The sequence below is a fragment of the Camelus dromedarius genome, chromosome 23 (assembly GCF_036321535.1).
Source record: "Camelus dromedarius isolate mCamDro1 chromosome 23, mCamDro1.pat, whole genome shotgun sequence".
NCBI lineage: Eukaryota > Metazoa > Chordata > Mammalia > Artiodactyla > Camelidae > Camelus > Camelus dromedarius.
In genome coordinates, this window is record NC_087458.1 from 2511339 (window position 1) to 2537850 (window position 26512).

Consider the following 26512-nt stretch of genomic DNA (forward strand, 5'->3'; position numbering starts at 1 on the left):
ATTAATATACCATACATTTTGCTTGTGAAGACTATTGGCTCAGATACAAGAAAGAACTTGCCTAAGTGTTTTAAGAAGATGTGTCTTTAGCCTTAAATTACCACTTTCTCCCCATCTACAATTGTAGTCTGTACTTACTCAGCAAAGGAACAAAATTGCTACAGGAAGTTACAGGATGCTTTATTAGAACAACTTAACCTGTAGAGGAATCAAGGGAAAAGATAGTAATTTAAGTGAATGGTTATCCAATATTCTTCCTCCTCTGAGAAAATCCCACTAGACTATCCCCTGTGGGTCAAATCCTGAACCACAAGAATACATCTTTAAAAAAAAAAATCTTAAATTTTAGAATAGTTTTAGATTTAAGAAAACTTGCAGAGACAGTACAGGAGTCCCTGTATATCCCACCCCCAAGTTCCTTGGTTGTTAATGCCGTACATTCCTGTCGTGCATTTGTCACAGCTAATAAGCCAATTGGTACATTGTTACTAACCCACTTTATGAACATTTCTTCAAGTTTTCCTTAATATCCTCTTTACATTCCAGGTCCTATCCAAGATGCATTACATTTAGACATCAGGTCTCCAAAGGCTCCTCTATACTATTACAATGTCTCGGACTTCCCTTGCTTTTGATGATCTTGACCGTCTGAGATGGTCAGGTATTTTGTAAGAGATGCCTAAATGTGGGTCTGTCTGATGTTTTCCTCGTGGTTACGTTACTGAACTCACACTTGGCTGCTGGCCACTCATGGCCAGTGACCAAGAAGCAAGTGTCAATAGAAAGGAAAGGTACTTTAATCAGAAAAGATGGCAATCTGAAGAGAAGGTGGACTTGTGTCCAGAGAGCACCTCCAAAGATTCTGCTTTAGTCCATGACAGTTTTTAAAGGGGAAGAGGGGTTGGGTGGGGAGATGAAGAATCTCAGTGAATTGTGGAGGCAGGGGTTTGGGTTCTGAGTCGTTCTCCGTTGTGTGCAGACTGGCTGACTCTTCAGACGTTATCTCGCCTGTGTGACCTGCTGCAGGGTTGTTAAGGGGGCGCTGAGGGTACAGAGCTAATCGCTCTTTAACTACTTGATTCGTCCTTCTTACTTCTTTTGATCTAGGAAAAGAATCAGCAGGTTAGACGAGGTGTGATGTGCATTTGGGAGAGCACAAGCCAGGAGTTACTTTAAACTGCTTAGTGGTCTCATTCCTATAATTAGGTTCCCTCCAGGTTAGAGGGGAACAGAAGTGGGAGAACAGGAAAGGGGCAAAAAAGCTGCTTTCAGTTCCCCACTGTTAAACGTCATTCCATTTCTACTGGATTAGGGGCAAAGGCCCATCTTCTGTAACTTCTTCATGCTGACATAGGGTGCCATATTCTCAGAGTGGAAGATACTGACATGGGTCTGTAGCATCTCTTTGCTGACAATTTTAGTTGCCCCCTTACATACACAGGCAAAGAAGACTACAATTATTTTGATGCCCAAAGAGATATAAGTTATTATGAGCGATAATGTTAATACCATTCATTTGAGGCCAGTTCTTGGAATTGTGCTAGTCATAGACTGAGTACTGTTCAAGGTGGAGCAGCTTATGTCATGGCTGCAGGCTGGTCATCACGCAGTTAGCTTTTTTCCCCTCTGGTGGTAGCTATAGTATCTGTAAAACAACTCAGGAATGTGCGTCGGACACTGACTGCGTCTCTGACTCTGTTGTCCTCATCATTAACTGCTTAGTTTTGTACTTGGCTGGGGGCGGGGGGTGGGGTGAATAGCTGCAGGGTTCTGCTCAGTTCCAGTTAGACTGGGTTATGGTTTTTGGGAGGAAGACCCCAGAGGTAAAGTGTCCTTCTCATCACCTTATATTAAGAGTACTTACTGTCAGCGTGACCTCACTCTTGATGTTAATCTTGATCACCCAGCTGAGATAATATTTGCCAGATTTCTCCACTGTGAAGCTATTTTTCCCCCTTTCCATGCTGTTTTTTGGGGGAAGGAAGTCACTCTTTGCAGCCTACACTTAAGGAGTGGGGAGTTATGCTCCAACTCCTTGAGGACAGAGTACTTATGTAAATAAATTGTTTGGAATTCTTCTGTATGGAATTCTTATTACTCAGTCACTTACTTATATCAGTATGGATTCATGGGTATTTTTTATACTTTATATTGTAATCCGATACTAAGTCATTTATACCGTTGCGCAAATTGTTGCATCCTTGGCCGCTGGGGCCACTTTCAGTTGGTCCCTGTGTCCCCCAGTTTGCTTTTTGAGCACTTCCTTACTTTCTGGCACTACAGGAAAGCTTTTTTTTTTTTTTTGTATAATATAATTGGGAAAATGATATAACCTTTTAATATAATTACAAAGGCAAGATATGATAAATTGATGAATATTAATACACATTCATCGGTAACTTGGCCTTTGTATCTTGAGTTATTTTGAGTTTACTTTCCTTTGCACATCTTACTTTTAGCTTGGTTTGGAATTTAATCAATGATATTTTTTGTAACCTTGCATATTATAAGTAGAATAAGAGAGTCCATGAATTTAGAATTACATACTTTTTATTTAAAGAGGAAACTGGTATACTTATAACTGATAGCTATGAATTATATTGTCAAAGGACTGTTAATTCAACAAATTTGTATGCTAAAAGAGGCAAACCTGTACGTTAAAAGAAGGAAATGAAAAAGAAGTGGCTTTCAATTTACTTTTTAACTAGAGTAATATGTAGATTAAAAGATACTAGATCCATTTTAGCAGAGGATAAATCACAGTAGCACAAGGATTATGGAAGGAAGAAGTCCAAGACCTAATTCTCAAAAGGCACTTCCCCAGGGAAACTCTGCCAAAGAGCGGGGGATGGTGCAAACACTTATGTGACGGAAGGCAGCTGCAGTCCTCACATTTCTGGTTCTCTTGTTTATACCAGGAAAGATAATCATTTCGAAGGGTGTTCTTTCCATTATGCAAATATATTCTTTTGTCAACAATCCCAAAATGTCTTGCACAGCAGCTCATTTATGAGTACACACCTAGCTGGCCCATCCAGGACCTTTCTTCATGGAACTCAGTGTCCCTGACAGCTAACTCTTAGTTAACTTCTCTGAGAGACAAGAACAGAGCAAAACATCTACAGATGAGAAAACAGTCAACAGCAGCGCTGGACAGAAACTGGCGGCCCTGGTTTTCATCTCATTTGCTTTGTTTTTCATAACTACAGCGTATGACATAAAAAGAACTGTTACACATGGAGTACCCCCTATGTTTAGTGATTACCAGTCCTAATTAATTACATAAATGACCTCTTCAAATACTTATTCCTTAGGCTCTCTGTGTGGGAGGGGGTGGAGGAGAGACAGTAGCAGTGGGGGAGAAAACCCAGTCACACTTATAGGCCCCACTGCAGCGGTGCACGGCTAATTGTCACAGTTCCTGGCATGAAGTCTTGCTGTGTCCTAATACGGGAACGAAGAGAGAAAAAAAGACTGGACGGCTAATTTATAATCCCCATTTTTTCAACCAGGTTGAACCTATTGGCAGCTGCTAGACTGTGAGAATGATCCATGAGCCTAGAAATTTGAAGGCAGTTAAAAAAATAAAGACATGTTGCTTAGGGGGAAAGAGAAAATGACCAGGTATTGGAGACACGAGTGAATAGCTAGTGAAACAAAATGCTTAAGTACCCATGTATCTTGTCTTAGGTCTCTCCAACTGTTATAAGACCATCATTTCTCTTACCTCTCAGGAAAAATACATTTAGTTACAATATTGAAAACAAACAAAAGAGTGAACCTCTAGTAGAAAACCAAATCCTGCCAGAAGCACAGTTACATTGATCACCCCTTTCTCATACAAATATTGGCTTCTGCTCCCCACCATAATATCTGATAAATGACAGCAAACACTAAGCACCTTCCACCTGTCAAGAAGTGTGCTAGGGACATACAAAATGACTAAAAGGGCATCTGAGCTCACCGGTCTGGGGATTACTGGGAGGAAAAAGCAATGGGGCGTGAGAGGAAGGGAGGTAAGCCAACACAAGTGAAAAGCCGTGATTTCTCTGTAGGGAAAAGAAGAAAGAGGATGAATGCTTTGGAAAGAGAAATAAAAGCAGATCTCTAGGCAACTTGGAGCTGAGCAGTGCTTAATCTCGTCGGGTTTCTAGAAGGCATCTCTAGATCCAGCTTCCAAAGAACACTGGGGCAGTGACAATGGGACAGCTAAAAATAGGCCATGATCATAGCAAAGAAAGCAACGGCCAGCACACACTTGGTCACTGTGGCCACCGACACCGTGGAGTCACCCCCCGCCACTGCCCTGGTCATCAGCGGCTTCCTGATGCGCTCCTCCGTGCTGAGGATGGCTTTCCGAGCTCCATCCCACTTCCCGGGGCCTTGGAGACGATAGTGGATTGGGGTGCAGGGTCCCCATAACAACTTCAGTGCCAGCTTGGGGTCGGTGAAGGCCAGAGACAGCAGGTTGGGCCTGACGCCCACCAGCTCAGCGAGCTCTTCCATGGTGTTCACGTAGTCCCCCTGGATGGTGTGGCGCGGGCTGCCCACATACCTGCAGCAAAGACAGAAGCTGTGGCCTCTTAACAGTTCAGACAATCAGTCAGTTAAGCAGTGCTCTCTGAGTACAGGGTGTTGGCTCCGGGTTGGGCTAGGAGCTGTAGAAAATAGAAAAGGAAGAAAAGACACTGTCTCTGTCCTTAAGGCCTTATAACCTGCTGGAGTAGATAAGATAGATACACGTGAAACGGAGGAGAATGGAAGACTTTGGGTAAAATCATGTGGTTTTAGATTGCTAAATAGTAAATGTAGAAAAGGGTAGTTAAAATAGAGCTGTAATAAGCCCTGGAAGGATGTGGAAGAAATAGACGAGCTGAGAAGAAAGCGGAAAGTATGACAAGCCTGGGACCCGCAGCGTCCGGAGCCCCGGGGGGCACGGCCTCCCTCCCGCAGAGGGCGCTGCGGAAGACAAGGACGGGTATAAGAAGGCAAGCACGGCGGACCCCACACAGAGGATTCTGATGTTACCAGAAAGAGAGAACCCACCACAAAAATTCTCGAGTTTGGGATCCTCACCTGCCTTATGCGGGCAGTGGGGGTGGGGTCCTAGGAGCAGGACTTCCCAGGGCCAGTGTTAGTTTGGAACCCTGAAGGGAGGAGGATGGAGCTGGATGGACCGACTGTCCCAAGTGCAGGCCTGACAGAGCTAAAAGGACTTGTCAGAGGGAAAATACGGGAACAATGTAATACCTGCGTGGAAGGATCGGGATTTAAAGAGCTGACTGGTGACTTTCTCGTTTTGCTTTCTACAATGAAAATAAAAGAAAGAACAGTGGGACAGAAAGGGAATAAGAGAAAAGCCAAGTCAAGCTAACTGAGATTAGATGGGTTTACTAGAGGAATCCAAAAAGAAGGATAGGAAAAAAATGATAGAAAATAAATTGGAGGTACAACTGGTGAGATGGAATTCCAGAGGAACTGACAGATGGTCAAATAGGAATTTATTGAAGTGGAACTAAAGTTTACAAGAGAAGATGGTAAGACGGAAGAATTTGAGAGCTTTCCCTTATGGATGTCATGCTGGCTCGAGGGTTTACAGCATTTGTGCTGTCGTCGTGGGTCCAGAGCCGTGGTTTCATGAAGTTTTCACAAAGAGATTCACGAGTGCCTGCCTTGTAGGGTTGTTTTGAGGATTAAATAAACTCATGCACATAAAGCACTCAGTATTTATGCAAAGTTGACCCTCAATAGAGGTTAAATTGTATCCTTGGGAAGATGACTAGACGAAAATAAGTCAAAGGAAAGAGAGGAGGCAAGTTGAAATGGGATAGTTTCGTGCCAGAAAAGCAAGGAGGGAAGCACTCCCAGAAGATGAGATGTTTAAAAGCACCAAATGCAGCAGTGAGAGGAGGGAAAATCAAGTCAGTCGTGGGTGACTTTTAAGAGAGCAGTTGCAGGAGTAAGAATAGAAGTCACAGTGGAGGGAGGAAGGGTGCTAACTTAGAGCATATAACGTAGAAGATTCATTGTAGAAGTTTGGCAGTGAAGGGAAGAGGGGAAATAGGAAACCACCTGGAGAGGGTGTCAGGGTTAAATGAAAACTTGCTCTCTCCCCCTCCCAGAAGGGAGAGGTGTGCAGGTGTAATCACCTGAAGAAAGCCACATCTCTGGGCACGGGACCATTGTGCCTCTGACTTTTCCACAGAAATTCGGGAACTTCATCAATGTCGACTTTGTCCAATAAGCCACCTAGTGAACAAGCTCAGGTTCTGAAATTCAGCTTGCTAAGTAACTGCGGCCGCTGGCTGACAGCCCCACCCTCCCAGGTCACACAGCCCACTCACACCACGAGCCACTGGGCCCTGCGCATGCCCTCACATGACAGCCAACAGAGGGGCCTCTGCAGGTTTTACATCTACCCACAGATCTGTGATTCAACCGTACTTAAGCTCTCATGAATTCACTGTCGCCGTTCCTTTCTCTGGCAGCTTTCCTAGCCCTTCAAGTAATCCTTGCAAAAACAATATACCTGGCTTTCTCTCCATGTGATTTTTCCTCATCCTTGACTTTTCTTGTAGGCGCTCAACATAAGCTTTTCTTTCTTTCTCCATCCATATTCAAACCACTTGGTGGTACTTTTCCATTCTATTGTCATTAACTATTATTTGCTTTTCCTTCCAAATATAATCTAAAACCTTAAACGAACATGAGGGAAATAAATGCAGTACAACGTTGCTCTTATTAAGAACTAAGTGGAAAGGTTGACTACATATCTTCCTGGAAGAATTTCTTACCTTTTTTCAATTTTCTCTTGAGCCTCAGCTATTTCTCTTACCATTTCACTTTGTGAAGGCAATGTCTTTAGTCCTAAAGAGAAAAATCAAAATTTTAAATGTAAAATTACCTCAGTAGGAACAATAATCCTATTAACAATTAACACATTAAATCTCTGTTTACTTGTCTGTCTTCCTTGCTTGACTCTGAGTGCCATAAAGATAGGAATTTTCTGTTTGGTCACAGTTGCATCTCCAGCACCTAGCAGAGGGCCTCGCATGCACTGATACCAGTAAATGCTGGCTGAAGAATGTTGTTGAAGAACAGGGAGGAGCTGAAGTGCAGAGATTCTCTAAGGGTCTCAAGACAAGGTTCAGAAGAGGTGAGCCTGCTTCCCTCTGCTCTTAGGCCTCAGGCAGGTTGTACTCATGTAATTCTGACTTGTCCCTGCACATTTTAATGTAAAGATAATGTTACAAGAGAAAAGAGATGTGGCTGCCATTCTGCTTGAGCAGAGGGGACTTGGGAAGCAGACAGGCAGGCAGCCTGGCCTCTGCAGCCGCCCCCAACTGTGCACCCTGAGGCAGCTCAGGATGTGGGAGAGCATTATACTGGCCCTAGAAAACTAGGTGCTTGTCAAAGGAATGCTTTCAATGAGCCCTACCTTTGCACCTTCCCATGCTTAGGATTCTAAGCACTGAATTCTTTAACTTGAGATGTCTGGTTTCCTTTAGTTAACAGTAATTTTTTGATGTTCCAACCATCTGATCTTTGCTGCAAAAACTTACATATCCTGCCTTCTACCTTGCCACTTTGGAACAATCTCTTGGTAGTGATCTGAGAGGCTGCCTCCCAGGCTCAAGTCCTCAGGAAGTCCATCAAATAAAACATAACTCTCAACTTCTAGGTTGTACATTTTATTTCAGTCAACACTGGAAATTGGGAAGGTAGCTCACAAGCTGAGATCCTCAGATAAGAAGTTTCTACTGTAGAGTTTAGAAAACCTCCGAAGGTAAACTTGCATTCATTGAATAGAGAGTTATTAGATGCGCCCCGTGTACTAGGCACCGGTCTAGCCTCAGAACACGAAGGCGAATAAACATGAATCTTTCATTTAAAGAGCTTTCACCGTACTACTAAGGGAGGGAGGAGATAAACTTAGGCCTTTTCTGCACAGAAAAGGAGTAAAGGGGAGGCATGCCAAGGAGAGAGAACAGCAAAGGCATGGGTTACACGTGTACCTTCTGTGCCGGCCGCTTAGTGGGTAAGTCATTCAGTGCATCTAGAAGATGGTAGGATTATGTGAAGACTAGTAAAAGGTAGGTCTAGAAAAGCAGCCGGAATCCAATTTGTGAAGGAACTTGAATGCCGTGCTGTGACATAATGCCTTCTTGAGAACCAGAGAATTGATAGAATTTGGGAAAGTGCTGAATGAAAGTGGAACACTTGTAAGGGCTCTTTACAGGGCAACAAAAGAAGCAAAGATAAAAGAAAACTAGATTTCAGTCAAGGCAAGCAAGTGGGCTCAGCGTGCTAGAAAAGGATAGAATATTTTCTCGACAAGAGAACAGTGATTCCGGAGAACAGAGGAAGAAGGGAAGCGGGGCTTGGCAGGGAAAGGACAGGCCAGGGAAGAGGAAAGGCTGAGTTGGGCGGGTGTGAAAGAATGGGGGAAACTAGCTGATCCTAAGAGCTTAAAATTGGCACAGTGAGGGTAGAATTCAGAGATGAGAAAGGCAAGAATGTGGTAGGCAGACAGTAGGGCTCTGAGTAGAACAAAAACCTCAGGGTTCCTGTTGGACGTTTGATAAAGTTATAGGGACTCTCCTGATGATTCCTTCCAAGTGTCAGAAGAAAGCTAGAGGAATTGGCACTAAGCTTTGTTAGCGCAGGAAGCCGGGCTTTTTTGTGCACTCCCCCTAAAATCCCCCAATCCCACAGCCATGATGCAGAATCTTCCTAACACTCATTTTTCTCTTATCCTCTCAATAGTTCACTTGGTCCTAGAAAAGAGTCTCAGTAGTTTAAAGTACACTAAAATGCTGTGGCCTATTTAAATGCAACTTTCCCCTCTTACTTAACTGACCCAATTAAAAGATCCACTTAATATGGCTGGAATTAAGCCAGTTTATCGGGTTACTTGCATTTGATTGCTGTCCAGTGCTCAAGGAGTACATGATCTACTGAACAGAATTAAAAGGAATTAAGAAATGATAGAACTTTGGGGAAATTTGTAAAGGTTTTTTTATCTATCAACTCTAACACCATTGCTTCTTTTTTTTTTTTCTTTTCTCTGCTACCATGAGGATCTTCACTAGGAAGAGGAAGCTGTAATTTGAACAAGAACTTTGAATAGTTTTAATTAAGCATTAGTAACGGTAGCAAATTTTATTATAACAAGCATAGAATCAAGGAATTTCTTTGTTAGAAGGAACCTTAAAGGTCATCTGATTTCTCCCTATTCTGAGGCTTGTATCTACTCCATACCAGCCTGGCCAAAGCTTGTTTGTTTTTAATGTTAAGCTGATACTGTGCAACCCTCAAAGTTTCACTCCTTGGTTCTGCTTCAACCCTCGGAAGTGATACTATGCAAATAAAACCCTTCTGCCATGGGACATCTCTTCAGATAACTGAAAGGAACTTTCCTATCTCACTTGAATCTTATCTCCTCCAGACTAAACCTGTCCAGCTGCTTAAATTGTACTTTCACATGGCTCATTTTCAAATCCCTTAACCATTCTTGCCCCTCTCCTTTTAATGTATTCCAGTTTCACTTTTTAAAATATCATTGGGTGTAGTCTGACCCAGCTTAGAGAGGAATGGTTGTAAATTCCAGGACATTGTAGTTTCTCAACGATGCTAGATAGAGTTAAGTCTTCTGGAAGCTACGTCATTCTGCTGGTTCATATTGAGCCTACTATCCAAAACCCCACAGTTTCTCCTCATGCTTTCCTAGCCAAAACCTTCTGAAAGAGGGAATATAACAGGGGGAAGGTGAGAATTTGAGTGGTTAAATCTACGTTCTGCACTAATCTTCAACCAGGTCTTAATTTTTGGCTGAAATCAAATCACAGCATTTCTCTGTTTGACTTTTTTCTAACTCTAATGCAAGAAGATTCAATTCTTTTGCTTCACAAATAGTATCAGTTGTCTAAAATCTGGATAAGTGGGTTCTAATCTGGAGTGCATGTTGGAATCACCTGGGGAACATTTTCACAACGATCTTATGTCTGCCCCAGCCTAGACTTATTAAATACACACCACCAGGCAAAGCATGCCTATTTGGGGAAAATTTCCCAGGAGATTTTGATATATGTCCATGGTTATAAATTACTACTTCATATTCACTCACAAATTAATTTTTGAGTACTAATTTTGTGCCAGGCACTGTTACAGTCATACATACTGTCTCGGCTATCTATAAGCAAGAACATAAACATAATTAAACATACCACTAAGTAATTAGGTAGTCAATTTGCATGGTCACTTACCTTTAAATACTTGAGTGGCCCAGCGTCCTTGGAGCTCTGAAACGGGCATAATGGCACCCAAGGGTTGGATCAAGCCTATGATTGCAAGAGTTGGCTTTTCTAGGTTAGGAGGGAAGACCTTTTTATAAAGGGATATCTTGTTTTTAACTACTTTGACAGAATCTTCCAGAAAAGGAAAGTCAAAGCTGTAGCCTGTAGCAAAGATAACAGCATCGATGTCTTCCTCCCTCGAGCCATCCTCAAATATGGCAGCTGTCTCTGTGAACTCCTTCACGTTCGTTTTCACCTTCACCATGCCAGAAATGATACGGTTTGGCAAATCATCATTTACCGTTGGATGCTGACTCAGAGCTCTGTGAGTGACGGTGAAGAAGGAGAAACAAGAGAGATCATGGGGTAGAGGGGAAGGAGGGCGGGGGGTGGAGGTGGAGAGAGAGAGATCATTACCATGTAAGTAAAATTCTGCTTTGATTGACATGGTTAAACAATATGTCAGTGGTCTCCCTTTTCGTCTCTTCATGAAATTTGGGAAAGGTCTAACGTATACCAGCTTGATACAGATAAGGATCTCAGAGTAGAAACTGGACCCTGGATGGCACTGAAAGGAAGATGTTAGAGAAGTGGGGGAAGAACGGTTTTGTATTTGCAAAATGGAGATAAAAACAGTGCCCTCCTAGCGCTGTTGTGAGGATTAAATGAGATAGTGCATGTAACTCACTCAGCGGAGGACTTCTCTTGCACTAAGTCCCCAGAAAGGCAGGCTGTCATTATTTGTGTTATGCTACTGTTGGGTCTTCAGCCTGTGCATTCACGTGCCAGTGTAATGCCTGGCTCATAAGGATGCTTGGTGTTTGCTGGATGAATGGATGGATGATGTGCTGCCATCTACTAGCATTTTGTTGTTGCTGTTGGGCATCATGTAAAAAGATGGGGACTGATAAAATGGTTAATGCCAAGGAGAATTACAGGCTGAAAATTATAGATAGTAGATCTTGGACTTCCCTGGGGGCAAAGGAGAAATCTGACTTCAGATCCCGTGTACTTGCTCAATGTTACATGCAGAGGGAGCTCCACTACCAGCCTACGTGAACAGTCCTTATTCTTTGCCTTGGCCGTTACTGCCCAGCGCCCATCCTGGGAACATACCTGTGTTTAGGCTTCAGGCCAAACATTTCATGGTCAAACCTTTGGTTCATCTGTTTTTCCAAAAATGTATTTGTTGCTGATTGACCAAAAATCTTCTGCAGAAAATGTTTAAGTCGGGAAGAGAGCACCACATCAAAGGGATAGCCGTAGTCTCCTACACGATTTAAGATCCAAGCCCCTCTCCTGGTGCTGAGGAAAACCTGGAGCACGGGGGGGGGGGGGGGAAATCGTGTGCTTTTGTCATGCTCTGGCTCATAGTTCTTTAATGGGACCCCATTTTCTTCAAGGTGAAGTTCAAACTCATTAGTCTGGCTTTTTTTTTTCCTGCCATTTTCTTCTCAAACACTTAAGCTTACAATTAAATTGACTTATTCATTGACCAAGAATATGTCTTACTCTGAACCACCACTGCATTTCTGTTTAATGTCATGACGCTTCCCTGAAAAGCTCTTATCCTCTGAACTCTCCAAAGCCTGTTCATTTTTAAAATCTAGATCAAGTCTACCTCCTTCATGAAGGCGCCACGGACCTTTCTGGCTGGTAATTTCCTCTCCGTCTTCTGAAGTCCCCTAGCAGTTACCACCTCTCCAGCTCACTTAATATCATGGGACAGTACATTTGAAAGCAACTGGAGATCATTTAATCCAAAACCTTCAGTATTTTTTTTTTGCCTTTGACATTATTTGCATTATTATACAAAAAGAAAACTTATCAATCATTTATATTGATATTTAACACTATACGCTCTTTTTCTTTTCTTTCCTTTTCTTTCCTTTCCTTTCCTTTTCTTTATTTCTGTCTCTCCAAATGTGCTTTCTCCAAGGGCGGAGGTATAGCACATCTTTTAGTCTCCCCAGCACATCATCATCATCATCATCACTTCCATTTATTAAGAATTATAACCTGCCACGGTACGAGGTCCTTTTTCTATATTTTTATTTAATCAATACGACCACCTGTTGAGGAAGTTATCGTTGTGCCCACTTTATGGATGAGGGGCGCGGAGAGTATGAATGACTTGCCTGAGAGCACACAGGCACTAACTGGTAGAGCTGAATTTCCAGCCTAGGTCTGATTAGCTCCACAGTCTGTACTTGAGAAACGTTTCGTCACTGATTTAGTGGAAGAACTGAAGATTGCCAGTAGGACGACAGGGAGCTGCTCCTCCGCTGGCTGAAGTCCACGTTCAGAGCCGATCAAAGTTTAATATTCAATTCCCTGGCAAAAGCATCACTTCAGCTGCATTATAAAACTCTCTGGAGATGGTTCTTGGAGTTGCAAGGTACATGAGCACGTTGCTCTGTGGGCTTTAGTCTAAGCGCTTACAGTAGAAGGTGACCTGTCCGCGCAGGATGGTCACGTGCTTCGTCCGTGCCTCTCACTGGCGGCGACCTTAAGCGCTGACTCCTGCATGTCACAGCTGAAACAGCATGCATGGTTCTAGGAACCAGATGGCCTTTGGGCGTAGTCTGCACAGCTTCCGTTATGTACGTGTGTGAATATTATAGATGCGCAGAGCCTCAGTTTGAAAGTTCTCCGTGGATAGAGTCGTGGCAGTAAAACACAGCACAAGGCTTCCTCAGACACAGCCGCTTCCTCTCCTCCACCCTTTCTCACCGCTTTGTTCCCTGGCAGTCTCCAACTCCTCAGTGCTTGTAAGGCCCAGCTCCTCTGTAACTGACCATTTAACAAGCCACTGATATTAAAGAAGGCTCAGGCCTTGGTTTCCACCACATACCTTGTACATTCTTTTATCATAACACCCACACACACTTTGACCCTTTCTTCTTTATATACTTATTTCCTAATATATGCTTGTTGAATTAATTCACAGAGTAACATATTAAATCAGTTTTGTGGTGATAGATGTGGATAGTACTGCGAAGATGTGGTTTTGAATGGGTTTCTTGGCTAAGGTCATGTAACAAAGTTGTGGCAATAAACTTCTATTTTTTTAAGATAATTTAAAATATATTTGTGGAGGAGCGCAACTTAAAGTCACTGAAGAACAACCAGGCATTTACATATTGCCACAAAGTTATGATTCAATAAAGACATGAATAGCAAAATATATCAATGATCCCTTTTCTAGGAATTTATAATGAAGATACTTTCTTCTCAGTTCAAAATCTAAGATATTAAAAACAAAACAAACAAACAAAAAACCTCAAGGACATAAAGACTGCTCTAGAGTGAATGTCACTCCGTGTCACCTAATTGTACACAGAGGCTGAGGAGAGGTGACTGTGTGTGCTGTGGTGTGAACGCTTTTCACACTGACTCGTGTGTTGTCTTTGGAAAGATTGCATTGCCTCTTTTTTCCATCTGGGGAGTGGTAAGGAGTGAAGAGGAAAAGCCCCCCCACCAGCCTATGTGTGAAAAGCTGTCGATGACACAGTAGGCTTTCCTTCACAGCAGAGCATCGATGTTAGTTCTGCTGGCCAGCAGATGGTCCACGCTCCGAATGCTGCCTTCCAACAAGTTCTCTCAGCAATCGCCTGGTCTTCTTCAAAGCCAGAGGCACACTCTGAAGAGACAGCTGAGTGAGATTATGAGCACAGCCTGTGATCACGACCAAATCCTTGGTGTGAGGCCAGATGAATGATGGGACTCTAACTGGTAACCTTAGCTCCATGGCATCATCAGTTACAATGTTGCCAACTGAGGCAGTGAAACCAAGCCCTACTTTTGCCATTGGCACTGATGGGCTATGTGAAGGCATCCATACACTCTGTTGGGTCTACCTGCAGCTTCCTTGGTGAAGCAAAGTAAATAATTTACTAATTCAAACCTGCTTAGCCGTGTGGCTGAGTTCCACAGCCAGATCCCCTCCAGAATTCCCAATGCCAATTACAATGACTCTCTTGTCGGCGAAACTCTCTGGATTCTTATAGTCTCGGCTGTGAAAGTATTGTCCTTTGAACTTTTCAATTCCTGCAGGAGAAGGGAAAGTGCTTATTGGGCGATGGTTCACCTGACATCACTTGTTAAATCCTTCCTTGTTTTGCAGTGTGCGGAGTTTATGCACATGTTCTCCGTATGTTCCCCCTTTATTCAGCTGCGCTCACTCTTGCCTTTCTGGTTATTTTTGCCTGCTTTCTTTTCCCACAGCCTCAGACTAGAACCTTGTGATTTCCTTATCATAAGCTGTCTGCTTAAATCAGGATCTGTTTGTATTTTGGACGTGTGAACTCATAAGTCCAAACTGCTTCAGAAGACCTCCATTCTCTTCTGTCTCTTCATCGTCTTTATTTTTTCACGTTGAAGTGGAGTTGACTGATCATATTAGTTTCAAATGTACGACATCTGAAGTGACTTGGTAGGGAGGACGTAATTAGGTTTATTTATTTACTTATTTTATGGAGGTACTGGGGACTGAACCCAGGGCTTCATGCACGCTAAGCACATGCTCTACCACTGAGCTATACCTTGCCCATTTTCATAGACTATGCAACAAAGTTATTACAACATTTTGACTACATTCCTTGGGCCGTACATTACATCCCTGTGACAGATTTATTTCATAGCTGGTAGTTTGTACCTCTTAATCCCTTTCACCTACTTTGCCCACCCCCCACCCCTCTCTTGCATCGTCTGTAAATCCCTACTTCCATTTTAGTTGGAGCATATATGTTTTTCTATGATCTAGAGTATAGAGTGCTTTTTTCCCTCAAAATGAAAATCCAGGCCAAAGACTATAATTAAACTTTCTTTAAGCTTTATTTTCTTCTATAGAAACCTAATAGTTCTGTTTGTTTCCTCAGTTGCTAAAAAAGCCCTCATTCAACCTAATGCAGCAACTCCACATTCCTTCTTTTGATTCTTAGAAAAACCAAGGTCATGGTGAGACTAAATACAGAGCCTTCTAATTTTCCTCTAGTCCCCCAAATTACCGTCATCTCTGCTCCCAGACAGCAGTCATACAAGGTCCCCAGCATCGTTCAGGGGAGTGTGCAGAGTTGGGATAGAAGCCTTGTTTAATCCCAAGGCAGGAACCACACGGACCGCGGTCCTCCCACTCCTCAGGGAACCACTCGGACTGCGGTCCTCCCACTCCTCAGGGAACCACTCGGACCGCGGTCCTCCCACTCCTCGGAACCACTCGGACCGCGGTTCTCCCACTCCTCGGAACCACTCGGACTGCGGTCCCCCCACTCCTCAGGGAACCACTCGGACTGCGGTCCTCCCACTCCTCAGGGAACCACTCGGACTGCGGTCCTCCCACTCCTCAGGGATCAGGTCACGGGCAGGGATCGGGGCCTTCCTTCCTGGTAGGCTACTCACCAGGGAAGCTTTCCAAGGGTAAGTGAGCATCGGTGTGATGGCCAGTGCAAACCATGACCGCATCGAAGATGTTTGTCTCCGTTTGCCCCTCAGACTCCGTGACCACCTTCCATTGGCCTGAAGTGGAGAAATCAGGCTGCCTCTTCACACTGCACACAGTGGTCTAAGGAAAAAAGGGACAGCCATGGGGGACTGCAGCCACAGCCCGTGCAGCAGATGTCTTCCCTGACACGACTCTCCTTGCGGAGCGTCACCCAGAGGACGGACGCCGCGTCGCAGGGCTCTCACAAGGATGCTTGACTTTTGCACTCCACAGATAAGAACTTTTTTGATCGGGGCTGTGGTCAGAGTGAGAAAACTTTCATGAGGCAAGCTAAATATAGCAGACTTGGTGGGCTGAAGTGGCACTCTCCTCTGCTTCTAGAGCGCAAATGACCAGTTCTCTTGGCCCATACCCCAAGGCAACACGATACTTGAACAAAGTTTGGGCTTTTCTAGTGCCTCTAAGACACTCCACGCACTACATGCTTATTCCTCTCCAGACCCCCAGACACCCTGAGACTCTCTGATGTCTTCTTGCCCCCCGCTCCTGCGCTCACTGCTCAGCCTTAAACACGTGATGGAGCCACAGGGCTCCGTTTCCCAGTAGAGGAGAAAAGCATCTCAGTGGCTCCCATTTTATGTAAATGAGCCCCTTTGACACCTATAAATGTCCATTTGACAAGTGACTATAAAGAAAGAAGGCATGAGATGGGATAGTCAGTGGTACAATTTTTAGCTTTTAAAAGTAATAGTAAATATGGGTTACTCTACAGCCTGAGGAAACATTAATAATGTGTCCCTGTGTGCCTCTAGGGTTTACGACCACACTGTCTTGGTAGACCAAGCCATCCTGGACTGCTCATAGTTCCTCTCCGTCAGGATCTCGGCTGGTGCTTCTGCCTGGGTCACGCTTTTACACCTTCTTCATTTAGAGATGCTCAACCTTCAACGTTTAATTCGGTTTTCCCTCCTCTAAGCAAACGTCCCTAGTGCCTGATGCCTCGTGCCTGGGTGGGCTAGCACCCCTCTTCTGAGCCGCAGTGTGTACAGCGCTATGATATTTCTCACCCTGTAACTATTTTTATTGATTATGTTTACAGTGGAAATTTGCTTCATTTTTCTATCTCCTTAACTAGACTGTGAAATCACAGATTTTTTTTTTTTTTTGTCTTTGTCTCTTCACCACTTGGTATGGTAACAAGTCTGTTCAGTAAGCGTTTAAACAAGTAAGAGAAGCACCGCTGGGCTGTACGTGACAGACTCTGGGAGCCGTCACTGGATATTGCCGTTTTATTTCTGTTGTTAAGTAGAAAAAGGCATGATTTAGTAGAATGATCAGAAGGTAGAAGAAGATTTGGGCTTTTTGCCAGCTGTCAGAAATATATATTCTTTTATGGTCGTGGTTTAAAATGATAGAAATATCACGAAAGACTTTACAGCAGGAAAGAACCACTGAAGTGATCCACGATAATCATCTTGTTTTACAAACCAGAAAATTAAGACACAGCAAAGCTGAGGAGCTTGGTTGTCTGCAGTCACAAGTTGACTAGTGGTAGAGCAAAGACTAGAGACTAGAACTCAAGTGTTTGTTCCCCAATTCAGCGTTCTTCTCTCTACACCAGAGTTATCTTCTTTGCTTCCTCAATAACTTTTCAGTAACTGCTTCACGGGATCATTGTGATCACATAAAATAATGCACTGAAAAGTGCTTCAGGAAGCATGAACGGGCTCAGCGGTAGCAGACAAGTTGTGGAACTAGAAGGTTTTAAAGCTCCCATCGCTGTCAGTTCCCCCCATTTGTTTTATTGCAATCAAATGACATAGAGTGAAGGCCATGAGATGAAGGTAGCTTCCTGGATCTGCAGCCAGAATATATAGAAGAGAGACCTTTCCATGAAGATTTTTCCTTCACAGAGAAGACATGGCGTGGAGCCTGTCCGGGTGGGACAGACACATGTGCATGCCAGCCTACCTGCAAGCACTGGCAAATGAAGCCACATCATTCACTTACTTGACAAACAACTTCAAACACAAAGATAACCACAAAATCCCCTACCTTGAACCGAATGTACTTTAGAAGGTCGAATTCTTTGGCATACATCCTGAAGTACGCCAGGACTTGGGAGTTGTGCATGAAGTTAGGGTAGCTGTCTGGGATGGGGTAGTCACTGAAGCACATCATCTCCTTAGAAGTGTTAATGATCACAGACTTGTAAATGCTGGCCCTTCCTTCTTCTGGGTTTTCCTGCGGTAAATAGAAAGCTTGCATAGCCATTTGAGAATTAAGGTCACGGTTTATAAACAGCCCATAAACATTTGAACAAGTTTCCTGAAAGAAATACCAATTTTAAAAAAGTGACACACACACACAAACACACACCCCTTCACATCTCCCAGTATCTGCGCCCTCGCGTGGTCTCTTCCCCTTAAATCTGAGTTGTCTTTATGGCTTGCTTCTGACCAACAGCACGCAGCTGGGATGGTACTGAAGGGCTTCCAAGACTGGGACATCCTCTCTCACCACTTCCACCCAGGACTACTAGAAATCCTAGCTAGTGTAATAAGATAATAAATGGAAATAAAAGTACCCGGACTGGGAAGGAATAAATAAAAGTATTTTTATTCACAGATGATATGACTGTCTGTGTAGAAAATCCCAAAGAATTAAAAAAAAAAAATCTGGAACTAATAAGCAATTATAGCAGGGTTGCAGGACACAAGGTTAGTATACAAAAGTCAGTTACTTTCCAATATACCAGAAGTGAAAAATTGGATTCTGAAATTAAAAAAAAAAAGCCCCATTTATAATCATCCCCCCAAATTAAATGGTTAGGTAAAAACCTAACAAAGTATGTAGGAGACTTACATGGAGACACTATAAAACACAGATAAAGAAAATCAAAGATCTAAACAAAGGGAAGGGTATTCTGTGCTCATAGATTGAAAGACTCAATAGCGTTAAGATGTCAGTTTTCCCAACTTGATCTATAGATTCGATGCAACCCCAATCAACATCCCAGCTAGCTATTTTGTGGACAAACTGATTCTAAAATTTATGTGGAAAGACGAAAGACCTAGAATAGCCAACTTTGTCCTTAAGTGTCGACTGTGCGTAGTAACTTTCTTCCAAAGAGTACAGTATGACAGGGGAGGAAAAAAAGAGTAACTTTACAGTGGCAACCCTGACAAACACCGTCTTCAGCCAAGTCATCAAGGTTAACATCATTGTGATAAGCTTTAACACTGATATAATGTGACAAGAATGGCACTTTATCGCTAAGGTCTTCTTCCCCCAAATTCATCACCCCAGTCTAACCATGATTTAAAAAACAAAATCAGACAAATCCCCACTGAAGGACATTCTATAAAATACCTAACCAGTAATCCTCAATACTGTCAAGGCCATCAAAAACAAGGGAAGTCTGAGAAATTGTCACAGCCAAGAGGAGCCTAAGGAGACAAGACAACTAAATGCAATGTGGGGTCCTGGATGGGAACACCTGGAACAGGTCAAGGCCATTAGGGAAAAAACAGTAAATCTGAATGAAGTGTGGACTTCAGTTAATAACGAAGGAGTGTAAACAAAACTAACACACTGACTTCCCTGATGCTAAAACTACCTGCGGACTGATTGTTTACTGAGAATGACTTTAACCCCGAGGCTGTGCTCCAGCACAGAGATAATAGGCCGATAATCTCAGAAGAGTGTACAGACCTCCAAGTTCCTGCTGAAGATTCACTGAGGTGAAGAGGAATGTAGCCCCTGTAAAACACCCTGATTCTTATCACTTTTCTAGGAAACCTCAAGACCCCAACCCCACGACGGGCTCGCGGTCTCTAAGGCGCCGGCCTGCTGGGTCCCCCTTTACCTGGCAAAGCAATAAAGCTGTTCTTTTCTCTCCTCCCAGAACTCTTCCTCCAACTCTCAGTCCGGCGATCAGGGTACAGAGGCTGGCTTTTCGGCAACAATAATAATGTATCAATATTGGCTCATTAATTATGACGAATGTATTATAGTGATGTAAGTTGTGAATAATAGAGCACACTGGGCGTGGATTATGCGGGAACTCTACTGTCTTCCTAATAATTCTGTAAATCTAATGCTGTTCTTCAATTAAAAGGTTATTTAAACATGTTGTTTAGAGGGAGGGTATAGTTCAAATGGTAGAGCACATGCTTAGCACACACAAGGTCCTGGGTTCAATCCCCAGTACCTCCTCTGAAAAATAAATAAACCTAATTATCTCCCCCCACAAAAAAGTAAAGTAAAAAAAATAAAAATCAATAGTATCCGTTGTATTAAAAAAAGGAAAAAAGGATATATATACACACATGTGTATATGTATATATATATAAATAATAAAATGTTTGTACATGGCTTTTTTTTTAATTAAAATAAATGAACGAGTGGCAGGGTCATTTTGAAATTAAGCTGTTTGTGGGGGCAGGGGTCGACACACTCCTAACTTCTAAATTTGACTTTATTTGTTCAGCAGACATCTCCAAAGTACCTCTGTAATAATAATAATAAAAAAAACCAACTATATTAAATGCTAAAAAAATACAACTCTGTCCCTGGTTTTTCAGGGTTCAAAGTGTAGACAAGGAGTAGAGCCACGCTTTCCGCGGCAGGTCTGCTGGGTCCACTGAGCTAAATGAATCACAGATCTTACCCCTCTGACAATACTCATATATTTGTATTCTTTTCCAAGTAACGAACACAACAAAGTGTTATCACGGGTCAGCAAGATCCTTCAAGCCCTTCTAAACACCTGATTGGATCAGAGATAGGGTTTATCACGGTCAACCCACTGCTGTATGAAAGAGAGCGAGAGCGAGAGCCGGGCAGCACTGGGTAAGTGGGTGGGAAAAGAAGCTTCTGCTCCTGCATTTGAATACTTCCTATCGTCAGTGAAGAAATCTGCCCTCTACAGACGTGCCTTGGCTGTATTTCCTGCTTAAACACGCGACTCTCGCATTAGAGTAGGAAGTTCATATAATAAAAGAGGGGACCTAGGGTGGTGTAATTGGAGCTGAAGAGGTTGCAGCCGTGGTGAGGGCAGAAGGAAGGAGAAGCATGACTCCCCTTCAGTGGGAGCAGTGAGGACAGTGTGGGTCTTCTGTTCCTTGACAGACTCTCAGCACCCCACGGGACAGAAGCTGTCTTAGGATGGTTGTTCTCAACGTTGTCTGCACAATGGAATCAATGGGGAACTCTAGAAAATACTAATGCTTGCTCTCTGCTCCCAGAGACCTTGTTTTAATTGCTCCTTATCTAATGGTAGACAAGGTTGGGATCTGCTGGTAAGAGGTAGTGTGCTGGCCCCAGAAAGCTCAGGGCACCAGAGTTTATCCCGTCCACTCAAAGTCCTTTCTCCACACATCCTTAGCTAAACTGCAGAATGACTGAGGGCGGTGGCTGGAGGTTATATAATATCTAATAGTCTGAGGTCCAGAAATGTGTGTTCAATAAAATATTATTGGTTTTGTTTCAAAGATGCAGTGTCATCCTCATTTATCACCTGGGACAGCTGGGGTAAAAGCTAAAGGGCAAGGGTTTCCATGTGCACATCCTGTTACAAATAACTAGTGCACAGCTTTATTGGCGTCCCAGGCCAGTAAAGCCAGAATCAGGATGGACTGATACCAGCGTCTGTTAAAGTTCCTCAGATGATTCTTCAGGGGTGCAGCCAAAGCTGACAGCCATGGCTCTACAGTTACCCTCTTTTAAGTGTTTTTGCATCCATTCAGTTGTTTTGTTTTTGGGTGGGGGGGATTAATATATATAAGAATTTTTAAAAAACCTCTTCATTTAAGGGTGATTATTAGTTAATTTTATATTTTAAATGAACACTTACCCAACATGCCTCATTTTACATTATATTGTATCCTTACGGTATCTTTGTATCACATACACACTGGAGAACTTTACTACTTGAAGTGCAGTTATCAGGTCAGTATTGGCATCACCTGGGGCTTATTAGAACTGTAGGCTCTTGGCACCACCCCAGACTTTTGAATTTTGATCTTTTGCGGGGTTAGCAATATTTGTTACCATAGTCTGGTGATGCCTGGCAGCAGCAGCTCCCAGTCAGCCACACCACCAGGAGGGTAAACAACCCATACACTCACAACCACTCTGTACCCAGACATTCTGTTCTTCACTTTCAGTACAGTATTCAATAAATTACATGAGATAGTCAACACTTTATTATAAACTAGGCTTTGTGTGAGATGATTTTGCCTGACTGTAGACTAATTAAGTGTTTTGAGCACGTTTAAGGTAGGTGAGGCTTCGCTATAGCGTTAGGTAGGTTAGGTGTATTAAGTGCATTTTCACCTTAGAATATTTTAAGTTTATGATAGGCTTACCAAAATGTAAATTGAGGAAGCTCTGTAAATGAAGGTGATCTCTGTGCCATTTTCACAGGCATCAATAAAGGGAAAAAACAAGTGATACCTGTGTTTCATTTTGCTGCCAGCCTAGGGAAAGAGGAACCTGCATGGTGTTGCAAGGTATTGGCTGCTGCTGTCAGCAGACTGAAATCTAAGAGGTTTAATCACAGTCAAGCCCATCATATTTCCTGACACGAGATAGAATATCTCATGCACCTAGTTACATCGAGGGTTCCAAATATTAAGGAACCAGGAGATTTACCTGGAACCTCCAGAGCCCTCCGATGTCATCCGACCTTTCAAAGCAGACGGGCTCCAAGCCTTCTTCCAGGCAGCACTTGATGGACGTGAGTCCGCTCGCACCTGACCCAATCACCGCAACTCTTTTGTTGGTCATGGTCTCCGGAGATCTTCACCCGACTGTGTCAGTGTAACCCGTCCTAAAGAAGAGGTGACAAAAGACAGAGAACACATATCATTTAACACCTTTCAGGGAAGACCTTGGCCATGGCATCCAAATTCCAGTGTCAGATTCCAGTGTCCTCTTGGCTACGGGGAATGACTACACCTTGGATGGGGGAACCCCACGCCTGCAAGACCCAGAGCTGAGAGGTCTGCTGGGGTGCCGGACCTTACCGCCTTCCCGGCGACACCTGCAGATCCTTCAGCTGCGATCTGGAGGCCACGCAGCACCTTAGGCCCTCTTCGGTGAAATATAAAGCCACAAAGTGCAAACAACAGCAACAGCCAATTGGGCTGGGCTGCTCGGCTCCGCCCCCTTTCAGCCAGCGCCCCGCCCACTGGGCGGCTCCCGCTCCCCGCACAGTAGGAATAAAACGTGGGCGGAAGCCTGCTTCCGGCAAAAAACTTAACTTTTTTCCGCTGCAGTTCTCCGAACTCGAAACTGTTTTTCTCCGGAGAGCAAACCCGTCACTCCGTCGCCAGCCCCTCCCATCCACTTAAAACTTCCTGGTGTGTTTTTGCCTTAAAGTGACAAACTCCTGCCGACGAAGGGGCACTGTCAATAACCCCAAAGCAAGTCTTGCTCCAAAAGCTTAAAGTGGAGTACACTTACCTTTTAAGAGCTCTGTTAAAACAGATCCTGGCCCCCTCATCCACCTCTCGACCCCCATCCCCGCCTCAGAAATCAGATCTTTGGTTCTGTGCTACTGGTAGAAATTTACTTTAAAATACCGGTGCCCTGAGCTGGGTGCTGGGGGATAGTGAGGAATGGATTAAATTTCCTACTCAGAGGAGGTTATAGTTCAGTGAAGACCAAACACAAACTGATAATTTCAATGAAATAAAAATACTTTTAGAAAGTGCTTTCTCTCACAGTTACGTGTGTAATCAGGAGCAAAAAATATCCACTTTTAAAATGTAACAATTTTTTTCAAATATCCTGCAGAAAAGACCGATATAATGGATATAGGATTTCACATACTGGGTCAGACGCAGGGCGCGTCCAACCCAGAAGTGCATTTTGACAGAAACAAGGGGTTCTTTAAGAGGTAGGTTGTGACATGTCATGCATCTTCTGCCACCTCCTACTGGAACTCCTCAGGCAACTTCGCTGAAGGTGACCTGATGCCAAGAATACCAGCCGTGGGTTTTGACTGACTTACCTCTCCCGAAAAGTATCTCCCCACCCCTCAGGCCAATGGTTACTTCTCAAGAGTTTATCTTGTATGGTGCAAGACTTCATTGGAATAGACACAGTCTTCTCAGCAACCCTGTGAAGAAAGTACTAGTGATTTTGCAAATAAGTGAAAAGGCAGGGAGGTAACCCAGGCAATTTGGCTTCAGACCTGGGCGTCCGATCACTATACATACTGCTCCTTTATGAGGATATTTTTACATCTTGTTTAGCCACAAGTCATTCGTCCGTTTCCCATCTCTCTATTGTATCTTTTTTTTTTTTTTTTTTTGGTGGGGTAAGTGATAACTAGGCTTATTTATTTCATTTAGTTTTTAATGGAGGTACTGGGGGTTGAACCCAGGACCTGGTGCATGCTAGGCACGCACTCTGCCACTGAGCTATACCCTCCTCCCGCTATTGCATCTCTTTTCTTTGCCTAACTCCTGCCTTTACAGTTTACACTTTGGTTGAACTAATTTTAGCTGAGTGTAGCTTGCCTTATTTCTACCACTATCTCAAAATATGTTTAAAAATAGATCTTTGGTTAGGGGAATCATTCAGGTACCTCAGGAAGATTACTGCTCGATATATGATCTGAATTACATGAACACGCACACACACACACACACACACAGTGGGGAACACACAACATCAACATAGACTAATGGGAGAATAAAAGGGAAAAAGCTAAAGGATGGAGTTATAAATTTCTCAGCGATTTTTTAAACAGTGTTTTGATGTGGTTCTTCTTTGTCAAAGTGTCATTACTCTTTCAGTAGTGACATCAAGATGGTCTAACAAAAAAGTTCTTTCTTTTTTTTAAAAAGCTACTAAATACTTTTGTTCTGGATTCTCTTCTCCCTTTGCTCCAGAACCCCTTATTTAACTAGTGTCCTCACCACCAAATACCATGAAAGAGAATGTCTTTTATTGCCAAATGTCTTTCCTCCTGTCCAATGCTACTCTCTCCTAGAAAGTAAGAGCAGGTTTTGTTTTTTTTTTCAGTTACCTAAATGCATCTCCCTCAAAAATACTAACTTCTCATCTTATTCCTCACCAAAACTTATGGTAGTAGGAAGGCCACTGGATACTAAAGAACAAGAACATCTCACACAATCACCCTGTTTCTATTAGACCATGGCTTACTGGGTGACTTCGTTTGAGTTAATGAGCTGCTGGGCCGCAAGAAGCCAATCTGCGGCTAAGGAAGACGATCACAAGCCGCCCAGAGACCCCAGAATCTGAGCTGTGGGCAGCACCTGGGCGGGGTTTGGAGCTGTCTCCCTTGGGGTGGGGATGAGCGCATCAGGAGAATGAAGAAACTGGAATTTCAGAGGCTAGAGGGGTGTCAGACACTGCTGACTCTTCATTAAAATCTGTTTTCCTCCTGTTACAACATGATTGGACTGTAGCTGTGGCTACAATAGTAACTGTATTTTCCAGTTTCTCTTGCAGCTACACGTGGCCACGTAAGTGACTACGTTCTCATCATGGAATCTAAGAAGAGGTGAGTAGGCAAGTTCTGCCTCACCTATTTAAAAGGCAATGGTTTGCCCTAGACCTCTGCTCATTCTGCTTTCCTGTAGCCTAGACTGATGATAATCAGAAGACCTTTGGAAACTCTATTGAAGAGGTAGGTCTGCCATCAGGTTGGGGCCCTAAATGACTAGATCTTCTCCTCTGGGTCTATTAATCTTGGACTGTTGTATTAGAGGTAAGTAAACTGCTATTTGCGGTGCTATTAAATTTTAAATTTTGCTTTCTACAGCTGTTTAGGCAACTCTAATTACTATTAGTATCAATATTCTTTGGGCCTGTACCTTTTTTAAGGCTGATGTCTTTCATAAAAGCTTTCAGTCGTAAATGTGAACTTATACTATAATAGTATGTTTTAAAAGTAAAATTCTGAACAGAGTTTCAATGCAACCATCTTACGTACTGGAAGTTTAACCTATAAATGAATTATGTGTGAATTGGATCATTTTGAATGTACTAGAGATGCCTAGTTATAGGAAAACTGACAAATACTTTTGTAACCTGAATGTTCGCCTCTCCCTGCGGAATCAGGTTTACAGTTTCAGAACAATACGAGAATCACTTTTAAAACCATCTTTCAAAATGTCACTTTATTCTAATGCTCTACTACTTTAATTGTGTTTTATAATTAATTACTTTTAAATCTGGCAAATATGTTTTGTTTTGTTTTTAGATTACTTGTAAAATGTTTGCAGCCTTGACTCAAAGTTTCTCTCTGTCTAGGCTAACTGCAAATTTGCAAGTGAGTCATTTCTTCATGGGGCTGTCACAGCGCACACAAATCACTACACAGACCCCGCTAAGCTGCTCGTGCGACTGGGGAGGAGCAGTTAAGACAAACGACAGATGATGAGGGCTGATTCCAGGGAAGTAGATATGAGACTTTCGAAGGGGTGTGTGTGTGTGTGTGCGTGCGCACGCGTGTGCGTGCGTGCAAAGTGTACAGGCATGTCTAATTGTGTTTATGGATGAGTTTCTGCAAAGGTCCATACCAGGAGGGGCTTTTGAGCAGCACAGGCTCACCTCTGCTCAGGGGTTCTCCTGCTTCCTAATTCTTTCTGTTAAGTCTGCCTTTCGCCTAAAACAAACAAACAAATAAATAAATAAAAATTAATTCAATAAATATTCCCCCCCCCCTTTTTTTAAGATGGCGGGTTTATAAGAGAATGAGCTTGAAACTTGTTTGAAGGAGAGCTGCCAAGGA

General features: G+C 43.2%; 1 protein-coding gene across 1 annotated transcript; it reads right to left on the reverse strand.

Moving 5' to 3' along the window:
• Window positions 1-2532: 2532 nt before the first annotated feature.
• FMO5 (flavin containing dimethylaniline monoxygenase 5) lies at window positions 2533-22887 on the reverse strand. The gene is made up of 9 exons (XM_064477675.1): window positions 22770-22887; window positions 22396-22573; window positions 17794-17982; window positions 15696-15858; window positions 14203-14345; window positions 11412-11611; window positions 10266-10618; window positions 6795-6867; window positions 2533-4555 (listed from the first exon to the last, which is right to left on the reverse strand). Exons 2-9 carry the CDS (start codon window positions 22528-22530, stop codon window positions 4210-4212), a joined length of 1602 nt encoding a protein of 533 aa, XP_064333745.1. The 5' UTR covers window positions 22531-22573; window positions 22770-22887; the 3' UTR covers window positions 2533-4209.
• Window positions 22888-26512: the final 3625 nt, after the last annotated feature.